This window comes from Castor canadensis, chromosome 15 (genome assembly GCF_047511655.1).
Source record: "Castor canadensis chromosome 15, mCasCan1.hap1v2, whole genome shotgun sequence".
In the NCBI taxonomy this organism is placed as follows: Eukaryota; Metazoa; Chordata; class Mammalia; order Rodentia; family Castoridae; genus Castor; species Castor canadensis.
In genome coordinates, this window is record NC_133400.1 from 35071179 (window position 1) to 35092190 (window position 21012).

The 21012-nt window shown below is 51.8% G+C and overlaps 1 protein-coding gene across 3 annotated transcripts in view; it reads left to right on the plus strand.

Annotated features, from left to right (window-relative positions):
• Positions 1-21012, plus strand: part of Znf423 (zinc finger protein 423) — a 308237-nt gene that overhangs the window by 58626 nt on the left and 228599 nt on the right. Inside the window, exon 1 of one of the 3 annotated variants that reach the window (XM_074056035.1) lies at positions 7590-7728. The exons of the other annotated variants lie outside the window; for them this stretch is intronic. Within the exon in view, the coding sequence (XP_073912136.1) occupies positions 7710-7728 (19 nt within the window). The 5' untranslated portion in view covers positions 7590-7709. Of the gene's footprint in view, positions 1-7589; positions 7729-21012 lie in introns of those variants that run through there. 3 annotated transcript variants of the gene reach the window in all.

Genomic DNA, 21012 nt, shown 5'->3' on the forward strand with positions numbered 1-21012 from the left:
ATCTGGGGGGCAGGCCCAGGAACTCAGAAAGCCACCCAGCTCGTTATGGAAATGATATTCTTCATGTCACATTCCTCTGTGTGTAGTCCAGGCTACCCCAGGCAACACGGTTTTATATCAATTCCATATGGTCAATAAAATCTCCTATACACAGAGACCAGTATGCCCTTACTCCCCCCAGGGGCACGTTTCCTTCTCCGGGGGCCCAGTTCAGAAGGTCAGCAATTCCTCCACTGCACAGGACTGGACCTCCTGCTATGGGTGCCACAGCACCTTCTTTACAATCTAATTGCAGAAAAGCCACTTTCATAGGACTTTGAATATGTGTAAGAATTCCCATATTTCCTTCATATTGCTGCCTTATAAGGGTGGCACACTTGAGCTCGTGCCTCCAGAGGAAGTAATAGGGATAAAGTTAAGGCTTGTGGGATGCAGCGGCCATGGCAGGGTGATGGGTGATGTGACATTAGGGGGACTTGAAATTTCTACCTCAGTTCTTTTCTTCTCTGGGCAACTCAGTTTCCCAGCTATAAAAAGAGGTGGATGATTGAGGTTTTCTAATGGTAGTTTTGTAACTTGGAGTTGCCCATGAAGCTGGAGGTTGGACTGGGGCCCTGGCTTTCTGTTCAGCAGGTGCCAGGCTTTTCTTCTTTGTCCCCCTCCGCTGCCTTTAGCAGTGTAGGCCTATCCAGACATCCTGACCAATTGGCTCTGGAATCATGGGAGAGGCAAAGCCAGTCCAGTCTTATAAAACCAAGAGGCAGTCATTAAGTTAAATCTCTTCTTTTAATTGTGGAAACAGGCAAGAAGAGATTTACTCTGGGTCTGTGTTTTTTTAAAATGTGGTTTTAGGCGTTGGGCATATGCACAGTTAACATTTCTTGACTATACATTGTATATTTGTTGTTTTTGTAGACATTGATGACATAACGGTGCCAGATTCATTTAAGTGAAAAACCAGAATTGATACTTAAATTCAGCAAGAATTGTAGAGATGGGCCTGGTGTGGTGGCTCACGCCTGCAATCCCAGCCATGTAGGAAGTGGAAATTGGGAGGACTGCTATTTGAGGTCAGCCTGGGCAAAAATTTAGTGAGACCTTATTGTACCCAATAACCTGAGTGTGGTGGTATATACCTGTCATCCCACAGGCATACATAGGAGCATCATGGTTTAGGTCAGCCTAGGCAAAAACGTGAGTCCCTACTTGAAAAATAACTAAAGTAAAAAGGGCTGGGGGCATGACACAAGTGGTAGAGCACCTGCTTAGCAAGTGCAAGGCTCTGAGTTCAAAACCTCAGTATTGCAGAAGAAATAAAATCATGATTTATGGTTCATAAATCTCTGAGAGGGAGTGGAGAATTAGCCCTCAAATCCAGGCCCTAGATGTTGCTTGGAGAGTCCTCAGGGTCCTGGTTGCAGGTGCTGTGCCTTGGTGACAGGGACTGCCTCCACAAGGAGGGGCCTTGTCTGAAGCCAGAATGATGGGGTGCTACAATTCTAGGGAGCAGAGCCAGGGTTAGGATGGGCTGTGGGCCAGCACTGGGTAGATGAGGGGGCCGAGGGAAGGGCTTTGGAGCTCCTGTGCTGTCTCTCTCTATGGGGAGAGATGCAGAAAGACTGAGACTATAAAGCTGTGCACGTCAGGGATCAGAGCCTCTGGTCACCTGTGGGGCTGCAGGGGCTCAGGTTGGCCCCAGCTGTCTGCCTCATCTGTGCCCCAAGCCCTGATGTAGGAAAGCTCTTAGGCGGAGGGTGGTGTGCAGGTTAGGCCCTGTTCCAGCTAATGTCCTGGTACTGCTGGGGCTGATGTGGCAGATGGGAACAGTAGCACAGTGCCAGGGGGCATGGAGGTAACTTGATGGATAGAGAACCCAGACTAGGGGTGCCAGGCCCCAGGTGTCCCTAAGGCAGTGAGGCATCTCCTAGACTGCAGGAGGCAGGGGTGACACATCAGTGAAGGGTCTGCCATGTGTGTTCTGGGGTTCTGTGGTGGGATGCTAGTCTTCAGACCTCCCTGCTGTGCCAGGAATGGTGGGATTTGCCAGTTTCCAGCCAAGAGCAGAGCCTGCCTTACACAAATGTGCAGAAGGCCGTGGGCGACTTGTGAGTCTCCGCCCATCCCCAGGGACTCCACAACCATAGCTCTCAGTGGTTCCATACAGCTTTGAGTCATCTGTTCAGCCATGGGGAAAGGGAGGGCAGTTGTCCCAGGCAGTGCATAACCCAGAGCCAGGCCGTGGATTGTTTGTTGTCTTTGGCTTGTTTTGGATGTTATTGTTATTATTTTTTTTATAGTGCCTGGATGTGATAAATTTCCCTTCCCAGTTCTCTTGGACTTGAGTTTTAAGTCAGCTTGCAGTCCTGACACAGGCTTGTGTCATGGCTCAAATCTTGGGTAGCAGGACACACTCAGTGCAGGAGGCAGTCCTGGACCTAGGTGATGGCACATTTATTGAGCACTGACTTAGGGCGCACCAAGTGCAGAGTGACTGTTTTACCCAGCATCCTGTTGGATGTTGGGATGGCTCTGTGAGGAGGGTGCTCTTTCCAGTGGCAGCTCCATGGTTTCTTTGTGGACTGGTTTGGGGTGGCCATCTGGTGGAGGACACGGCCAAAGCCCAGTTGTAGCTGTACTTGTCTCATACTTTTCATTAAACTGAGAAAATGTCCTTTGGCCATGTTGAAGAATGGAGACTGTACCAAAGATGGTTACAGGGGTGGGGTGGTGGGGGCGGGGGGGCAGAACCTCCCAAGCCACCCTTGGCTTGGCTATAAGAATTGCCATCCTCACTGGGGCTCATGCCTATATTCCTAGCTACTCAGGAGGCAGAGATCAGGAGGATCATGGTTCGAAGTCAGCCTGGGCAAGTAGTTCACAAGAACTTAATCTTGAAAATACCTAATGTGAGGAAAGGGCTGGTGGAGCGGCTTAAGTGCTAGAGCATCTGCCTAGCAAGTGTGAAGACCTAAGTTCAAAACCCCAGTACTGCCCCACTCCTCCCAAAAAATTGCCATCCTCGTGTGACAAGTGAGGGAGGAGGGCTTGGAACCCCACAGCGGCACAATATTGTATCCCTCGTCCCCAGCCAACAAACCAAGGAGTGGAGTGGGAACTCAAACCCAGAGCCAGTGGCTTAACCTCTGCCCTACTTGGCACTGGGAGATGGAGAACTGAGCAGACACCCAAAGGTGGCATCATAGGCCCTTTGGAATGGTCCCTGGTGGAACAGGCATCATGGCCACAGAACATAGGTGTGTTCTGTTTACGGGAGCCAAGGTGGCCGTGGCTGACAGCGTTTTACTAGGAGACATGGAGAACCGTGAGGTGTGGGGCATCCTCTCTTCTGTGGGGCCTCTGGCACAGGTGGCAAGCTTTACACCATACTCTTGCCCTGCCTCAGGAGTGTGAAGGGGACTCCAATAAAGCAGCAGAACACAGCATGCTTCTGCACTCATCCCTGCCTCTGCTCACCTCCCCTGCCAGCGGGGACCCTGTGGCGCCTGCACCCAGGAACAATCTGGCCTGCTCTATCAGTGCCCTTGAGCTGGGGACCCTGACAGTGATGGAGAGCCAGGTCTTGCCTGCCAGGGAAGGAGCAAAACAATCAACTCCTGGCAATATTCTCCGGCTCAGAGTGAGGCAGGAGTACTGGCCTGCTCTTGCCTCTTGGCTGGCGAATGTGGGGCTTCTAATGGTAGAACTCAGGGGAAGGACTCTTGCATGGGGTGCCCAATGGTGTGTTTCTTTTTTTTTGGTGGAATTGGGGTATGAACTCAGGGCTTTGTGCTTGCAAAGCAGGTGCACTACCTCTTGAGACACTCCTCCAGTCCATTTTGCTCTGATTATTTTTGAGATGGGGTCTCACAAATTATTAGCCTGAGCTGGCCTTGAACTGGGATCCTTCTGATCTTGGCCTCCCAAGAAGTTAAGATTACAGGTGTGAGCTGCCAGTGCCTGGCTTGGTGTGTGATTTTTAAACAAGCTATTTCCTATTGGATCCTCCCTTTTCTTACCCATAAATGCAGGTGGAATATGGGAGTGATTTTAGTGTGTATTTTAGGAGTCAGTTTAAGCCAGAGAAATTCTACATCTGCTTTTATTTTGAGCCACAGTGGTTTTGAGCATCTGAAGGAAGCAAGTGGCTTCTCTGCCCACCACACAGGGTGTTTCTTGTGTGACTTCTGGGGATCTGGGGAGCCCTGGCCTCATCACCCTCCTGCCTTGCCTGCTGTAAGCTCAAATTGCTTAGGAATGTGGAAACCCTTTGCAAATGAGAAAGCCCATGGGGTCACAAGCCCAGAGGCCCCCACACAAATTAGGGCCACAGGTGAATCCGCAGTCCTGCTAGAAGGACCTCCGTCCCTCTGTGCCCACTGCATGGGGCATCTGGCCTGGAATTGCCACATCTTCTATTTTAAAAAGAGAAACAAGAGAGCTGGGTTTTTAAGTGAAATTACCGGATTTGAAAAAAAAAAAAGTAGCCTATTTTAAAAGCAGCTTTATTGAAAGGCAGGTGCTAATGGCTCACACCTGTAATCCCAGCTACTGAGGAGGCAGAGATCAGGAGGCCAGCTTGGGCAAAGTTTGCAAGACTCTATCTTGAAAATACTCACAAAGGAGGGCTGGAGGGGTAGCTCAAGTGGTAGAGTGCCTGCCTAGCAAGTGTGAGGCCCTGAATTCAAACTCCAGCACAGCCAAAAAAAAAGGTGACTTTCTTGAGATATAACACAGGTATCATACAACTTACCCACTGAGAGTGTACAGTTAGTTTGGATCTTAGCATATTCAGAGATATGGGCCTCTATGGCCACAGTCAAGTAGGACACCTTCATGACTCCCCAAAGAAACCCTGTACCTCTTAATTTCTGTCCCCATACCCTCCCAGCCCTTCCAGCCTTAGGCAATAACCTGAGTCTACTAGTCTACTAGTCTACTTTTGGTCCCTGTAGATTGGCCTATTCTGGACATTTCATGATATGTGCTACTTGCTGACTGGCTTCTTTCATTTAGCCTAATGTTTTCAAGGTTTATCCATACTGTACAATGTGTTTGCCCTTCATCCTTTTTCATGTGGTACAGAGAGACTACATTTTGTTAATCTCTTGATGGACCTTTAGGGTATTTTCATCTTTTGATGAATAGTGCTGCCATGAGCATTCATGTATGAGTTTTTGTTTGAACACCTGTTCTCAGGTCTTTGGGCTTATTCTTAGGAGTGGAATGGTCACTCCACCAAAATGGTCATTCCACCAAACTCTTTTTCCACATAGCTGTACAGTGTTGCAGTCTCACCAGTGAGGTGTGAGGATTTTCATTTCTCCATTCCCTTGCCAGCTGTCCTGGTAGGGCTGAAGGTATCTCATTTTGTATATTAAAAAAAAAAAAAAAAAAAAAAAACCAACCCCAAACCAAAAAAACCCAAAAAACTACCAGCTGCTCTGGTCACTGATGAGGAGGAGGTGATGATAGGAGCTTTGCAAAGGGCTTGATGTTCCAGGCTTCTAGCAGCCCTGGCCTGCCTTCCTGCCCATGTCTTCCCCCATTCAGGCTGGTGGAGGCCTGACTTCCCTTTAGTGTTCCCTCTGTCTTCCTGAAAGAAATCTGTAGGTGTCAGGAGTGAGGTGCGTGATGCTAGCTCCACCATGCTGCTCAAGCTCCACCCGAGCTAGCAAAGCTTTACCTTCCACTCCCCTCACTGAATGGGAGCTGGGAGTTGTCTAGTCACAGACACAGTGAGATCTGTCACTCTACAGCCCAGTTCTGGGACATGTCGGGTGGAACCTGCTCCCTGGCTTTCCTCCCAACATGACAAGCCCGGGTCATACAGAGAGAGAAGGGTCTGGGGACTGACCTGAGATGTCTGGAGATGAGACGAGGTGACTGTTGACCAATGCTACTCATCACTGCCTGGGCAGGTTAGCTCAGCTTATTTTTGGCATGGTGACAGTCAGGCTTATGGTTTGAAACCCTATAGTCAGCTGTTTGGGAGATGTCACATTGTGTGGTAGAATTCTAGACCTTCCTGCCTTATCCTGGCTGATGGAAGTCGCCACGCCCACACCCTTGGATGAGGTCTTCTAGGAGCCTCTCCTTGGTGATTTTCACCAAGAAAACAGAGGCACAGACCTCCTGACTTGCTTCAAGGTCACATAGTTAGAAAGAGGCAGGGCAGAGCTTTGAACCCAGGCAGCTCCTGCATGAATTTTGTGGCTCAACTGGAAATGTCAGACCTGCCTGGTCCTTATGCTTCATTCTAGAGGTAATGACAGACTGGAGGCAAGGGGCCAGCTCTGTGCTCAGGTCAGCCCGAGAAGTCTGACTCAAGCCAGCCTTCCCATTTTGTGTGTGTTTGAAGAACTCAAACACATTTCCCATAGTCAAAGGCCAGGTCTGGAAACCACTGTAGGCCAGGTGCTCTTTAGGAACCCCATCCCCACCCTATACCTGAGTGTCAGGTGGGGGCACTTTGCAAGGGGAGGGACCTGCTACACTGGGGGATTAGAGCCAGGTGTCTGTTTCCTTGGCCCTTGGGAGGGGTGTGAGGAGGCTTTTTGTTTTCCCTTCAACCTGCTAAGGGGTAGGGAGTATGGTCAGGTCTCCTCTGGTGATCAAAGGGACAGGTCCCATTCCTCCCCACCCCTCTTTGTCCTTTGCCTCCAAGTTTTGGCTAGTGAAGTGAAGTAGACAGAAACGTCTGGGTCTTCCTGCTGGTGGAGGCCACTCCACGGGTCCAGCTGCATGCTGGCTTCCACCCCACTTGTGTTTTGTTAGAGCACGTGTTTATTATTTCAATGACTTCTTAGAGACTCCACCCACAACCTTGGCTTCTACATACTTGCCGTTCATGTCTCTCCTGGCCCTTTCCCAGACTCACCCATGTATAGACCGTCTACCTAGATAAAGGCTGGATAGATGTGGCCCCCAATAAAGCCGAGCTTTGTGGGATCCTTGGGCCCACAGCCACTGCCTCAGTGCCTGTAGTTGAGGCCACTGAGGGATGGACATTCATTTTCCAGCTGTTCCTCCCCTGGGGGAGATCGAGGCTGCCTTTAGGCTTGGCTCCTGTGGCTGATGCCATGCAAGCATGTAGATGTGTGACCACCCATCTTTGTTCTTTGGAGATTTTCTGAGGGGCCCAGCACCTTTTAACTTTTCCTTTCAATTCTCAGTCGAGGCTGGAAAGACTGTCCCTTCTCCTCTCTCCCTCCTACCCCTGAGTGGCCTTCTACCCTGGGTTCCTTAAGGGAGAGTATCCCGCCTTGTCCCCACAACCAGCCCAGAATCCCCTGGCTTGGCTGGTGCTGTCCACCTTTTGTGCTTGTTCTCCCAACCCTTATCTTCTTGATGAGGATCAGGGGGCATTTTAAAGGAGCAGGAAATTCTACTAAATAGATGTCGAATTTCTCAGCATTTTAAAGACTTATGAAATGCATTTTTATATGGGGCCAGCTGGGGAGTTTCTCATTAGCTCGGCTGGGGAGTCTGTGGGGAGTTGAGCTAAGTGGAGCCAGGCAGGCTGGGTAGGAAGACGTGGTGGCCCAAGCTCACTGGGGGAGCGTGGCAGGCATGCGCCGGCTGGTCTGCTGTGCGGGCCCCCGGCCAGGCTGTCCTGGGCTGTGCCTTTGTTAGAACTGCCTCCTCCAGCACAGGGGGCCTCAGAAACCTTCAGGTGGTGACTGGAGCCGAGAGGTGGCCACTCTGTTACCATGGTGAGCAGTCCACGAGGTAGGGCATCTGTGCCACGTGTGCTCGCGGTGCAGGCACGAGTGTGCAGGGGTGTGTGTGTGTGTGTGTGTGTGTGCGTGTGCGTGCACATATGTCCAAGGTAGTTCCAGCCCTGACTTGGACCCCTGGGGGCCCAGTGTCTCTGTACCCTTGTCTGGTGGTGCTGCCTGCCGGGCCCTAGGTTGGATGTGGTGCAGCTCTCTGAGGAGGATGTGGTACTTCCTGCCCACCCTTTCCTCTGGCTCCGATTGACCTTGGGCTCCCATTGGGCTGCATTCTACATCGTTTCCTCTTTGATGTGCCTTCCATGCACAGAGTCCATGCATACATGTGCAGTGTGTGTGCCAGTGGTCTCAGGTATGGCGAGCCAACATGTGAGCAAGGTCTCTCTCCTGCCTCCTTTCTTCTCACCCCTCCACCCCAGCTGGTGGCTTTACCTCCACAGCGTGGGGCTTGACTTGCTGCTGTCCACTCTCTCCAGATGGATGTGGTGCATCCTCATGTTGTTTATCTCCTATTCCAAGCCTGGCATGCAGCCACAGCTTTGCTGCTGCACGCTGGCTCTGGACCTGGGCTATCACCCTGGGAAGCCCAGCATGCTGTGCCTACCCTCCTGGGGCTGCTGGGCTTCTCAGGGGACATCAGAGTTTGTATGACAAGGAAGGACTGGTCCTGCTTTCTCCAAAGCCCAGGTACCCCCCCATGGACAGGAAAGAGTTACCCTGTGCCATTGACCCTTCCCTAAGGCCCCAAGGACCTCCTCGGGAACATTGAAGTCTATAGTTCTTTGATGAACTTGAAGCCTGGCCATAAACCAGGGCCACTGTCAGGCCTGGCTCTGGATGTGGGGTGTGATAATGATGACATTCTTCATCCTGCCTCCCTGTGTCAACAGCCTTGTGCATCCTGGAGCAGTTGATGTCAGTGCTATTCAGACCTGAATGTGCTTGCGAACCTGGCCATCCCATAAATGTAGGTTGGGCTTGGCAGGTCTTGACGAGGCTTGAGATCCTGCCTTTCTAACAAGCTCTGGGGTGGGGTTGATGCTGCAAGTCCACAGACTCCTTCTGATCTCCTAGTTTTGGCTCTGGCTGGGCTTCTGCCTGTGGAGTTCCTTTTCATCCTTTGAAGTCAGCCCAAACCACACCTCCTCCAGGAAGCTTCCCAGATAGTCCTCTCAGAACTTCTGTGCTTTCCTTTGTGCCTCAGGGCCCAGTCTCCTAATCCTGCCCTCACTGTCCTTCTGTGTGTGCTCAATTCCCTCTCTCCTTAAGGGCACTGACCAGCTTTCATTCATTGTCCCCAGAGCCAAGCCCTGGTGTGGCAATTGTCAGGAACCTGGCAAATGTTTGCCAAAGTACAGAATTTCACCACACCTCTTTAGGTAATTTTGGGGCAGAATTTTGTTCACTTTGACACTTACTAGCTGTGTGACCTTGAGTAAGTTTCTTAACCTCTCTGTCCTTCCGTTCAAAATGGGTATAACAGTCTGGCTTACTAGGGCCATTGTGGGGAGCACATGAGGGAAGCCATGTACAGCCCTCAGCCCCAAGGGTGCCCTCTGGGCCTCTGATTCTTTGCGCTCACTGTTGACAACATCAAGGGAAGCTTGGATCAGAGCTTAGCTTTGAACTTGGAGATGTGTGGGTGACAGAGGGCTCAGACAAGCCTTCTCTCTTGTCACTGCCCCCTGCCTTCCTCCCTGTCTTGATGGGGGATGTCTGGGCATGGCCACAGTAGACAGGGCAGTCTCACCTTTGCCCTTGGGCAGGGTTGGACTAGAACCACCCTGCTTAGTGGAGTAGGGTCTGTTTCCTAACACAGAGAGTATGATGGAAGTGGCAGAGTCTGCTCTGAAAGGTGGAAGGCCTGAGGCCACTGTGGCCAGGCTTCTTCCTTGGGTGGGGCTGGACACTGGGCCATGCAGGTGTGGACCAATACCCAGTAGGAAATAGCCAAGGTCATGACTGTACCACCTGGCTGACCCTGGCCTCTTAGGCAGATGCTCTGGAGGCCCCAGTCCCTGGCCAGTATGGTCAGTGCTGTGTCAGCCAGTGTCCTGCTGCAGGCTGTGGGCAGCCTGCTGGGGTTAGGCTGCCATCACCTGACATGTGTGTGCATGCACACGTGTGCACACAGGCCATGTGTGATTAGGCTGAACCTGACTGACTAATTCTGTCTGGTTCAAAGAAATCATTATTTTGCCCATACTGATAATTCTTTTTCCTCTGTTACGGCTGATTGCTTTAACTGATAGCTGCTGGTCGTACTGAAGTCATAAGCACATCAGATACTGAATCTGGTAAGTGCCATACATTTCCCTCAGGCTATTCTGCTGTTCAGGGTGAAACACCTTGCACACCCTTCACTGTGTAGCGGCAGGGACAGTGCCTGTTTTGCTCATTATTGAGTCCTCAGCCACTGGCATTGTAATAATAGTAAGAAAAAAACGACATCTGTCTAGTGAGGATTCCCACAGTGCCATGCGGGGCTGGGCATGTGACATGCATCATCGTCACGCAGACAGTGAGGAGTGTCGCCTTTTCCATCGCACACATGAGCAACTGAGGCTCACAGAGGCAGAGACCAGGGCCGAGCCTCACAGCTGCCTGGGTTTTCCGAATCCAGGGCCAACTTCCTGTAGCTTCTGGTTCTCAGTGTCTGGGACTCAGGGCTTCCTACATTTTTGTGGAATTGGGAGAACGAGGATGTGCTAGGAGCCCTAATGAGGTTGCTGGAGTGACACCCCATCAATGAGAAGCTGCAGGCCCAGTGTGTGCACAGGAGACTGCTGGTGATGAAAATTCACAAATCATGTGCACACAACACACATGTACACACATGCACACAAACACAAGTACACACATACCTTCATACACACACATCTCCAAACACACCTCCCTACCATGTGCATGCACACACATGCACCCATACTCCTCACAATCTGCACATTCACACATAGGCCTTCACATGTGTCCCCAACACACACGTGTACACACATGCACAACTATGCACGAGCACGCATACGTGCACACCCACGAACCCCTGTAAACACAAGTGCACATGCGTGCACACATGTGCACAACCCTACATACACATGCAAGTGTGTCCACTCCCTCAGTATCCATGTGCACACACTTGCAAACATGTAGAACAGAGACACATACAGTGCTGCTCATTGTAGTACAGGCTTGCAGGCGAGCAGCAAACGCTGCTTCTGGGATATCTCCCTTGAAGGCCCCGGATGGTACCAAGCACCTGGTGGCCTTCAGGATGTCCAGGTTGTCTCTTTGCTCCCTGCTTTCTCTCTTCCATGTCTTTGTTGTTGCCTCTGGGCCCTAAACATTTTTTCCTTCCAAAGATTCACACCCCTGCTGCTCAGCCCAGTGCTGGGCTGACCCAGTGAGGGCTGTGACTCCAGCGCCCATCTGTCTGTCTGCCTGGCCTGCTTTGGCCATGCATACCCCCACCCCCCAACTTGGACATGGATGCGTTTTTCACACTGCATCTGCTGCTTTAAGAGCCCAGGGGCCTGATGGGCCTGTCCCTAGGGCTGGGGCTAGGGGAGGCTGGACAGCTGCTGGTTGGGCGAAGCTTTGTTAGTGTCCTGGCCTCTTGCAGCCCCTGTAGCGTGGGGGAAACTGAAACAAAGGCTGACAATGGCCTCCTTCCCTCCCCAGGCGACCTAGGCACTAGGCCTGCTGGGGTGGCCTCTGGGGGCCCCTGTTATTTCCTGTGCTGGCTACAGGGCTCCTGGCCAGCCTGGAATGACAGGAAGTGGGGCAGGGCACCTCCTCCCCACCCGCTGGGCTGGCCTTCTGCAGGCCAGAGCCTCCACCACAGTGAGGGGTCAGCACAGTGCTCCTGCTCTGTGTCCACTGCTCTGGGCCTGCGCAGCCTTGGCTTGCCCTGCCCAGCTCTGCCCAGGCTTCAGGGGGACCTGGCTTTCTGTCTCTGCTGACTTCCCTACTGTGGACTCCATGAGCTCCCTCTAGGTGTGGAAGTCCATGCTGTCACCCTCTCTGGCATTGTCCCCTAAATTGGCCCAGCCTTTATGGCCAGAATGCTGGCCCTGCAGGGTGGAGGACAGGACCAGGTGGGGAGGATTGCGGTGGCTGTTAATTAATTTGGGTCAGGCTAGACGTACATTTAGGCTTGGTGCTAGGGTTCTAGTTAAGTTAGGGTTAGTTTTGCCAGGCCCTGTAGACCAAAAAGGTGGAAGTTAAGGGTGTGGGATTTGAAGCCACCTGGTCATGTCACTAGTGCGTTCAGCACGGTCACAGTGGGGTCCCTGCTCTCCAGGACTTTGTTCCTGGCACACACCAGCACTCAATAAACACTGTGCTGATGTGGCCCATGCATCACTGGGCAGCTAAAATGATAGAAGAAAAGGCTAATGTTGGAAACCTAATGTAAGGGTCAATGTGCAGTTGAGCTTCCTGGCAGCCTAGGCCAAAAGAGAAATAGAATGAGGACATGTCCCTCTGTTTGGGGAGGAGGGAAAAGAGAGGTGGGACAGCCTTCCCTTACCCACACTGAATGCTGAGGAAATTATTGTGTGTATCCTCATTAATCATCGAATAAACAGCAACCACCATCTCAGTCACGATTTGGCACAAGGCACAGAACCATCTTTCCTAGAGATCGTGCTTAAATTGATCCTGGAAAAATGCTCAGGGCTAAGTGCACACCACAGCCGTTTAGTTCTCTGCACGTGCCTCCTGGAGAGGGCCCAGCAAAGACCAGGCCAGGCTGCCTGGGCCAGTAGAGGTGGCAACTCAGACAGTGTTCCTGAGTGCTGGCTATTGAATAGCAGTTGAATAGTTCCTTTAAGACAGGCCCTGGGTGAGCCCTTCATCTGCCAGTGGGTGCTGGAGTCTTGGGAAGGGCTCTTCAAATTTCTCACCTCGGCCCCCTCATTTTGAGTCTCACCTGTCACCAACTCCTGGAGTTTGAGAAGATGTTTGCATCAAGACAAACGGCCCGGGTTCTTTCACTCTTCCCTGGCTGCAGTTGTTACAGATGGACTTGCTTGAAGTAATGCTCACCTCCTCACCCACTTTGTTCTTTTTTTTTTTTTTTTTTTTGGCAGTACTGGCATTTGAACTTAGGGCCCTGAGCTTGCTAGGCAGGCGCTCTACTACTTGAGCCGTGTCCCCAAGGCTTCTTTGCTTTAGTTATTTTTTGAATAGGGTCTTGTGTTTTTGCTGAGAACAGCCTAGATCAAGATTGCTTCCTGCATAGCTGGGCTGACAAATGCCACCATGCCCAGCTATTGGTTGGGATGGGGTCTTGGAAACTTTTTGTCAGGCTGTCCTCAAATTGTGATCCTTCTGATCTCTACCTCCTCAAGTGGCTGAAAGATTATAGGTGTGAGCACCATGTCTGGCTTGCCCTTGTTTTTTTGTTTTTTTACTGTATTTACTTGTTTTGTGTGAGTAGAATTCAGCCTCCAAGAGAAGTGCAATTAGGGAAACAGACTCCAAATAGCTAGAGGGCTAAGGGCCCTCTCCTGATTCAGTCTTCCCACCACACCCTACTCTGTAGATACACAGGCCTAAATGCAGCCCGCCACACAGCCCTAGACACGAGGTCACACCCCTTGCTTTGTGTCTATAGGTGAATACTGTTCTATGCCTGAGGGACAAAATCTAGTGGACCCTCTCCCTCCTGGGGGGGAAGGTTGTGGGCCTGGCCTAGGAGGCCTGCCAATAGCCAAGCCACTTACCACCTTGTCTCCCCTGGGGGAGGAGTTTCCATGGTGAGTTCACCTGCCCTCCCCCCCCCACTTTCCATCTGGGTGGAAACCTGATCCAAGGGCTGGGGAGGGAGGAAGTGCTTTCCCAAATTGTGGAGGAGAATGGAAAGAGGTGTCCAGTCTGGGATTCCAGTCACAGCCCCAGGGACCTGGGGAAGGGCTGCCAGGGCCTACCCCACAGGGAGGGCCACAGTAGTTAGAGCCAGACATGCTCCTGGGAGCACTCTGGGGGCTGGCGGCCCTGCGTTTGTGTGTGAACCCGACATTTACAGCATGCTCCTTTAGAGACATGGGCAGCCAGTCCTAAGTGGCTGTGTCAGAATTCACTTAGCTGTTTGTCCGCTGCTGTTGCTCTATCCCTTGTTTCCCTCAAGTAGGCATTTCTACAGACATTAACTCATGTGATCCTTGCAGTAGCACTTTGACCATAGGTGGATTGTCATTCTTGTTTTCTGTATGTAGATATGGAGGTTCAGAGAGGGTAGAGGGTCTTGCTAAGATCACACAGCAAGTTTGTGACAGACTACATTGCAGCACATGTCACTTCCCTTATCTTGCCATCAGCAATGTGTGTGTACTTGTAAGTCAGTATTGCTCAGCTAACTTCTCCCAAATTGAGTGCCATATTTGCTGACAGAAGCAGTGATTTAGAGAGGGTTGGTGGGCTAACAAGTGGTTCAAGTGGTAGAGTGCCTGCCTCATAAAAGTGTTGTTACCTGCAGCCACTGGGTGCTGCCTGAGATGCCTGCCTGAGGTGAAGGGCTCTAGGCTCCTGGCCCTTGGGGAAGATGGACACAACTGGAGGGATTTAAACTGTGGGGTTTTTTTTGTTGTTGTTGTTTTGTTTTTGCGGTTCTAGGGTTTGAACTGAGAGCCTACACCTTGAGCCTCTCCAGACCCCCTCTTTTTTTTTTTTTTTTTTTTTGTGATGGGGTTTTTCGAGATAGAGTCTCATGAACTATTTGCCGAGGCTGGCTTCGAACCATGATCCTCCTGATCCTCCTGAGGTCTGCCTCCTGAGTAGCTAGGATTACAGACGTGAGCCACCAGTGCCCGGCTTTAAGCTATGTGTTTTCATTCCCTGCTCCTCTATGAACCAAGCACTATATATGTATGTTCCACACACTCCATGTATGTTCCACACACTGTTTTAGCGCAAGTGAAAGAAGTTTCAGGAATTACTTTGTCTCTTAGACACTTTTGTCTCATAGGCTGACTTTAAAACTTGGCACCCTGTGCCCTTAAAACTGGGATACCAGGAATGGGGCTGTGTTAGACCAACAAATCTGTAAGGAGTATGAGGATTGGCATGCAAGGGCATGTGGGATGGTTAGTTTTTTGTGTCTGCACAACTGATCTCAGGATACCAGGTGGCTAGTTAAGCTTTTTTCTGGGAGTGTCTATGAGTGTTTGGGAAGAGACTGGCATTTGGATTGGTGGGCTAGGTGGGCATCCTCCAATTGTGGAGAACCTAAAGAGGCAAAGAGAGGATGAAGGAATGAGAGCTCACTCCCCTGGGAGCTGGGCCATCAATTTTCTGGCCTGGGCATCAGCATTCATGTTTCTCTGGCCTTTTAGTTTGGACCCTGAAGACATCAGAAGCTTCCGGAGCCTCCGGCTGGAGGAGCAGGTGGCAGGACTTCTTGGCTTCCATATCTTTTGGGTCATTCGCTTGCACTAACTCTGCACGATGTACTTGTCCTGTTGGCTTGCTCTCTGATGGGGCCTGTACTTCAGCAGGGCTGTGGTGGGTTCTGACTGTCACCACCAGGAGCTGTGTGCTTGATCTCATCTGAGCGCGACACCCAGCTCAGGTCCTGGCGCCTGGCTTGGAGAGGCCTGCTGGGTCCAGGCAGGATCTCCTAAGTGAGCCTTTCAGTGCCTTCAGGATAGGCTTCTGCCTCTCCAGCTGCCTGGTGCCCCTCCTGCTCTTGCCTGGGGTGGTGGGGGCCAGAAGGGCTCTAGACCAGCTTGGGTGTGATGGCCTTAGGGCTCAGGCCAAAGTCTAGGCTGATGGCTTGGGTAGCCAGATTATGGGGAGTGTGGGGAGTGGTAAACAGCTTGGGAGACCACAGCCTGCCTTTGGGTCCAGTTCTAAAGCCATCCAGATTCAGGGGCACTGGCAGGGTGGTACCAGTGGAGGGGTCTCACTGGTGCTACTGACTCAGAGCGTCGAGACTGGGTGGGGGGCCTCACAAGGCCCAGAACTGCTCTCTCCTGAAGTCTCCAGAGTACCCCTTTTTCACTCCTCCTTGGGCCTTTGCTTGGGCTCTGTCCTTTCCTATGCTGTCCTCTCCTCCTCCCACCTCCTTTTGAAGCTGTGTGTCCTTCAAGCCCAGTGCCATCCTGCCCTCTGCAAAGCCTCTGTATGTGTCTCCTGAGGGGGGTGGCTCTTTCTGTGAACCCCCATCCTGCTCTTGGCAGTCTGCAGACACCACTTGCTGGCTTGTCCCTTTTCCTTAGCTATCCATATGCTTCAGCTCTCTCCTCCCTGGTGATCCAGCACAAGGCTCAAGCTTTGCCTTTATTCATGCGTGGATGGTGTCACTGGACATTTATCATGAGGAGTTCTACTTCATGTCTAGCCACCTTCTCAGTTGCTGCTGGATGAGTCTTGTGCAGTTGCAGACTGTCTTTCCTAGATGGACTGTGAAGGCTGTGAGCCTGGGTCATCCTGGCATGATCCCACAAGCCCGTTCACTCACATTCTGCAGTCACCAATGTTATCAAACACCTACCATGTGCCTGGCATGGTTCTAGTAGGTGAACAGGATGCAGGGCAGGGGAGGGGGTGCTGCTGGACCAGCAAGTGAGCAGATAACTACACGACAGGTCCTCACTGGAGGGCCTGCAGGGGTCTGGACAGTGTGGGTGGTGGGGCGGTCAGTGTCCCCTGTGCAAGCGGATAGGGCGTGCCTAGAGCTGGGCAGAGGGGCAGGAGCAATGTTCTAGTGTCCCTCATCGTGGGACGGAGGGGACTTCACTGTGACTGATGTAGAGCAAGCATGGGAGTGGGGACAGGGGACAGAGCTGGAGAGGTGGGGCCAAGGAAGGAGAGTGGGGAAGAGGAGAAGAGAGGGACAAGGCAAGGTAAGGGGTGGGTGAGGGTGGGAAGCCACTTCAGCGATTCAGTTAGGGTCTGGAGCCGCTGCAGGCTCTGGCTGTCTCTTGAGCAGGTGAGAGGCAGGGAATGTGTTGAACAGGACACACCTGGTAGGTCTGGCCTTGTGTGGGAAAGAAAGTGAGGCAGCACCCATCCAGGTGAGAGGCAGTGGGGGCTGGGATCAAGAGACGATGAATCGCTTTTTGTAGATGTTCCTACAGAACTTGTTGGTGGATTGAGACAGGATAGGAAACAGGATGCCTGCAAGCCTGCTGGCCTGCACCGCTGGAGCTGAGATGTTGCAGGGCACTGGGGGAGTCGTCAGGATGTGGAACAGATTCAGGGTCTGTGGCTTAACAGTGAGACTTGGCTGCCACCAGTGTGAGATGTGGGTTAGAGACACAGAGGGGCAGGTGGACGTGGGGCCTGCTGATGAGGAGTCTGGACGCAGGGTATTTGGAGGTCATGTGTGTGCAGTTGGGAAGGGGGCAGTGCCAGGGGTGAGCTTAGGCAGAGAGTGAGGACATAGCGTGGGAGCTAGAGGCTGGGAGACTGAGGAAAAGCAGGCAGGCGGGGTCCCCCAACCTGGAAGGCTGTCTTTCGGAAGGAGTTGTCAGCGGACAGGTCCGGTGCTTTGCGAGGGGGGCCTGTGGCCTTGATGCACTAGCTCTTCATGCAGTTGCTGGAGATTTGTGCGATGGAGGGGAGTGGCCTGGCAGCCCTCCTGCTTAGTGGGGCCTTCGCAGGAAACCATCCTGAGCCAAGCAGAGCTGGGGTTCAGGGGTTAATGAAGTGAACTCTGCAGCCGCCCATCCGGGGGTGTCTGCGCCAAGTCCCCGTTTGTTCCTGCCTCCCGCCCGGGAAGTGTCGCCATGGCTGGACCAGAGGAGGCGTCGTCCAGCTGCGAGCTGGCCCTCCGTGCTGGAACCGCCAGCCCGTGCCGCCCCGGGCCAGCCAGTGGAAATGGGCCAGCCGCACCTCAGAACAGGATTAGAGGGATGTGTAATGGATTAAAGATCAAAAATGTTAATTAAGAAATGGTCTTTTCTAATAAGATGCCTTCAAGGGCACGGGTCTGAAAAGGAAGGGATTTCTCATTTTGGCAACACAGTTTCCGCTGTAATGAAATTGGTTCACAGACAGTGGGGAGGACCCGACATAAGTCTCATTTTAAAGACATCTCCATCCAAATTAATTAGCAGTCAAAAACGAAGGACCGAGTGGCAGGTTGGCAGGTGGGTAGTATGTGGTGGCCTGGCAGCAAGGCTGTGTGGATTTCAGAGAATTTTATCCGTGTCCTGATGCCCACCGGAACATCATCCTTGTTAGTGTGTCCAAGGGCATGTGCTTTGGGCATCTGGTATGGGGCCTGACTCTCAGGGGTCAGAGGACACGGCCTGTTTTGTTGGTAGATCTGTCTCAGTGGGAACTTGCTGTGTGACTTTTGGTTGGTCATGCCCATCTCTGATCATATCTCTAGGTCTTACTGACTTGTTTGTGGATGACGATGAAATGGTTTCTAGCTGCCTTCCTGAGCTGTTGGATCAGATAGAACCAATGCTCTGAAAACTAACTGCTGCATTGAGTGGGGGGATTATTGTTAAGGGGGACTTGGTATTTGTGTGCATGCTCAGCCTTGACTTTGGGAATGAAGGTGCTAGTACTGTGACCCATTCTGAGTTCTGCTTTCTCAGGCAGAGCGCCCAGGTGGCCTGAATGTCTCAGAAGGACACTGTAGCCTAATGGTCAAAAACTGGGCTTGGCAGTATGCTGGGTCATCAATCTGAATCTCAGCTTTGCTTCCTTTTCGGGACCTTACCCTCATGGCTTGACTTTACCAAGCCTCAGTTTCCCCCTCTGTAGAACGGGGTCAGTATCCCTGGATCACAGCCCTGCTGGGAAGAGTGAGGGAATGGAGCTCAGTCTGAAGTGCTGGGGCTGAGATGCAAAGGTCTGGGTGGCCGTTTCAGACTGGCCTCCATGGGAGGCAGGCATCTTCCCCCACTCAGGCTCAGGCCTGTAGCGACTTGAGTTTCCTGGGCCCTCCGGGGTGCAAAACCTGAAGCAAGAAACCAAAGTAGTCATTCAGAGCCCAGGATGTGCTCTGCTGGTCCCAAGACTTGAGAGAACTGTGCATGAAGGTGGTCAAAGAGGAGGCATCTCTCGAACTGCGCTGCGGGCTCGCTGTGTCCTGCCCACCATGGGTCTTGCTTTCTTTGGAAGTGAGGTTGGAAGCAAGCAAGGAGAGAGGAGGCTCTGATTAGTGTTTTCCTCTCTGTTTGGAGAAGCTACATCCTTCTTTCTGTGCCTTGCTCATGGCCTTAGTTAATGATATTTGTCTCAAATTAAATTTTAATATCCTGACTTCTGCATTTTTTTCTTGCATCTGCCTGCTACACCTCTTCTTGGCATTCTATGTTTTCCTATTCATAATTAAAAAAAAAAGAAATTGTGGTAAACCACATGTGAACCCCACGTGCATGTGCTGTTCAGTGCAGTAAGCACATTTACATTGTACATCCAGCACTGCCGTCAGATTCCATCTTCCCACCTGAAACCCATTTCCATTTGACGCTGACCCCACTCTTGCTTCCCAGCTCCCGGCAGTGGCCGTTCTCCTTTCTGTCTGTGACTTTGACCACCCTCCTCATTTGTCCCTGGTGTCTGGCTTATTTTTCTTAGCATAAGGTCAAGGTTCATCCATGGTGTAGTCTGTCTCAAAATTTCCTTCCTTTTTAAGACTGGTTAATGTTCCAATAATATCCCAATGTCCCGCGTTGTGTCTCTCCCTCTGTCTCTGTCAGTAGACCCTGGATTGCTTAATGTTTTGAGGATAGCTGTCCTCCTCCCTAGTGGCAGCACATTTCCCGGGACCCTTCCGTGTTTAAAGTGGTGTTTGCTGGCAGGGTGAGAAAGCAGCTGCCGAGCGTGGTTGTCGAGTTCACGGCCTGGCTAGAGGGGACCAGTGGTGAGAGACCATGTGCTGGGTGTGTCTGCTGGGCTCCCCACAGCTGGCCCTAGGACAAGGACATGGGGTGGGTCCTTGGAGGGTGCAAAGACCTCAGTTTTTCCACCTACATGGCATTGATCTGAGAGAACACCCATCTCCTTCCTATCACGTTTTGGCCATGGGAGGGTCAACCCATAGGCACAGCCCTGTCCCTGTTTCCCCTTGAGCCACAAGTTGCCTCCAAACATAACTTTCTGCACAAGCGGCTGTAGGGGAAAGGGAGCCTCTACCTGGTAGAGTCTGGGTGTCAGATGTGGCTCTGGAAATGTGTTTGCCCCACACCCACAGCTGGCCAAACAGCAGAAAGGAAGTAACAGCAGGAGGTGGCCCGTGGCTTTGTCTGCACTTGGTCAGTGGTGTTGCTGGGAAAGGTGGCCTGGGTGGAAAGCAGCACTCCACACCAGGTATCCCATGAACTGCAGCTTGAAGTGCAACAAGAGAGACCAGAGAACGCTTTGTTTGTGTCTGTGGAGATGACATTTGGAAATGGGACAGTGATGTCTGTGACGAGGTGGGGAGGGGACTGCTTTTGGAGGCCATGTGGGACCCTGCTGGGGACAGGAATGTCCTGTATCTGACCTGCGTGCATACTTATGTGAAAATTCGTCACCCAGCTGGTTAAGGTTTGTGAGTTGAACCTCAGTGAAAACAGGACATGAAAAGAAACACAACAAATAAAATGTGTTTGTTTCAGAGATGTGGCAGTCGCAGGCTTTTTGATCAGTTCATTTCCTCTAACTTACTAGAATAATGTCTTCTAAGATGAAGTCCTGGGCTGGTGACGTGCCCCAGCCAGTCCCCAGGCTCACGTCGACAATAAGAAACAGGCAGTTCCAAAGGGGGCATGGTGTCCTCTGGACATCCTGAGTCACAGCAGTGTGGGGAGGGGGCTGCCAGTCCTTAACTTTCCCCAGTTACACTTGGAAAGTGAGGTCCCTGCTTCTGATGCCAGGGAGATTGTCTCGAGTAGTGGGACTCTCAACCCTTCTTCTTCCTGATCTGACTTCCATCAAATTGCTGATGTATGGGAGCCCTCTCATCTAGACGCAGTGATGATCATTCCTGCCTTACAGATCCCCAGAGTCATGAGGAAGCAGCCACAGCTCTTCCCAAAGACCATGGGGTCTTTGTAGCCTGAGGGAGGCTGGCCACAGACTTCACATGGGACCTCTGGGTGTCATGGGCTCCATTGCAGGGATGTGGTGGGGACCTGGGCAGAACTGGTGCTGCTGGGCTTAGACCTAGGGTTGGGTCTGCCTCCTTCTGGGGCATTGGGGGTCCTGAGTTATGCCTCACATGACCTGGTGGGATTTTGGTTCACATGCCTCTCCTGAAAGCTGGCACCCTTAGGTGACTGGGCACTGCAGACAGCATTTGCTGGATCTCAGATCTTTGCTGAGATGGTTTGAAATA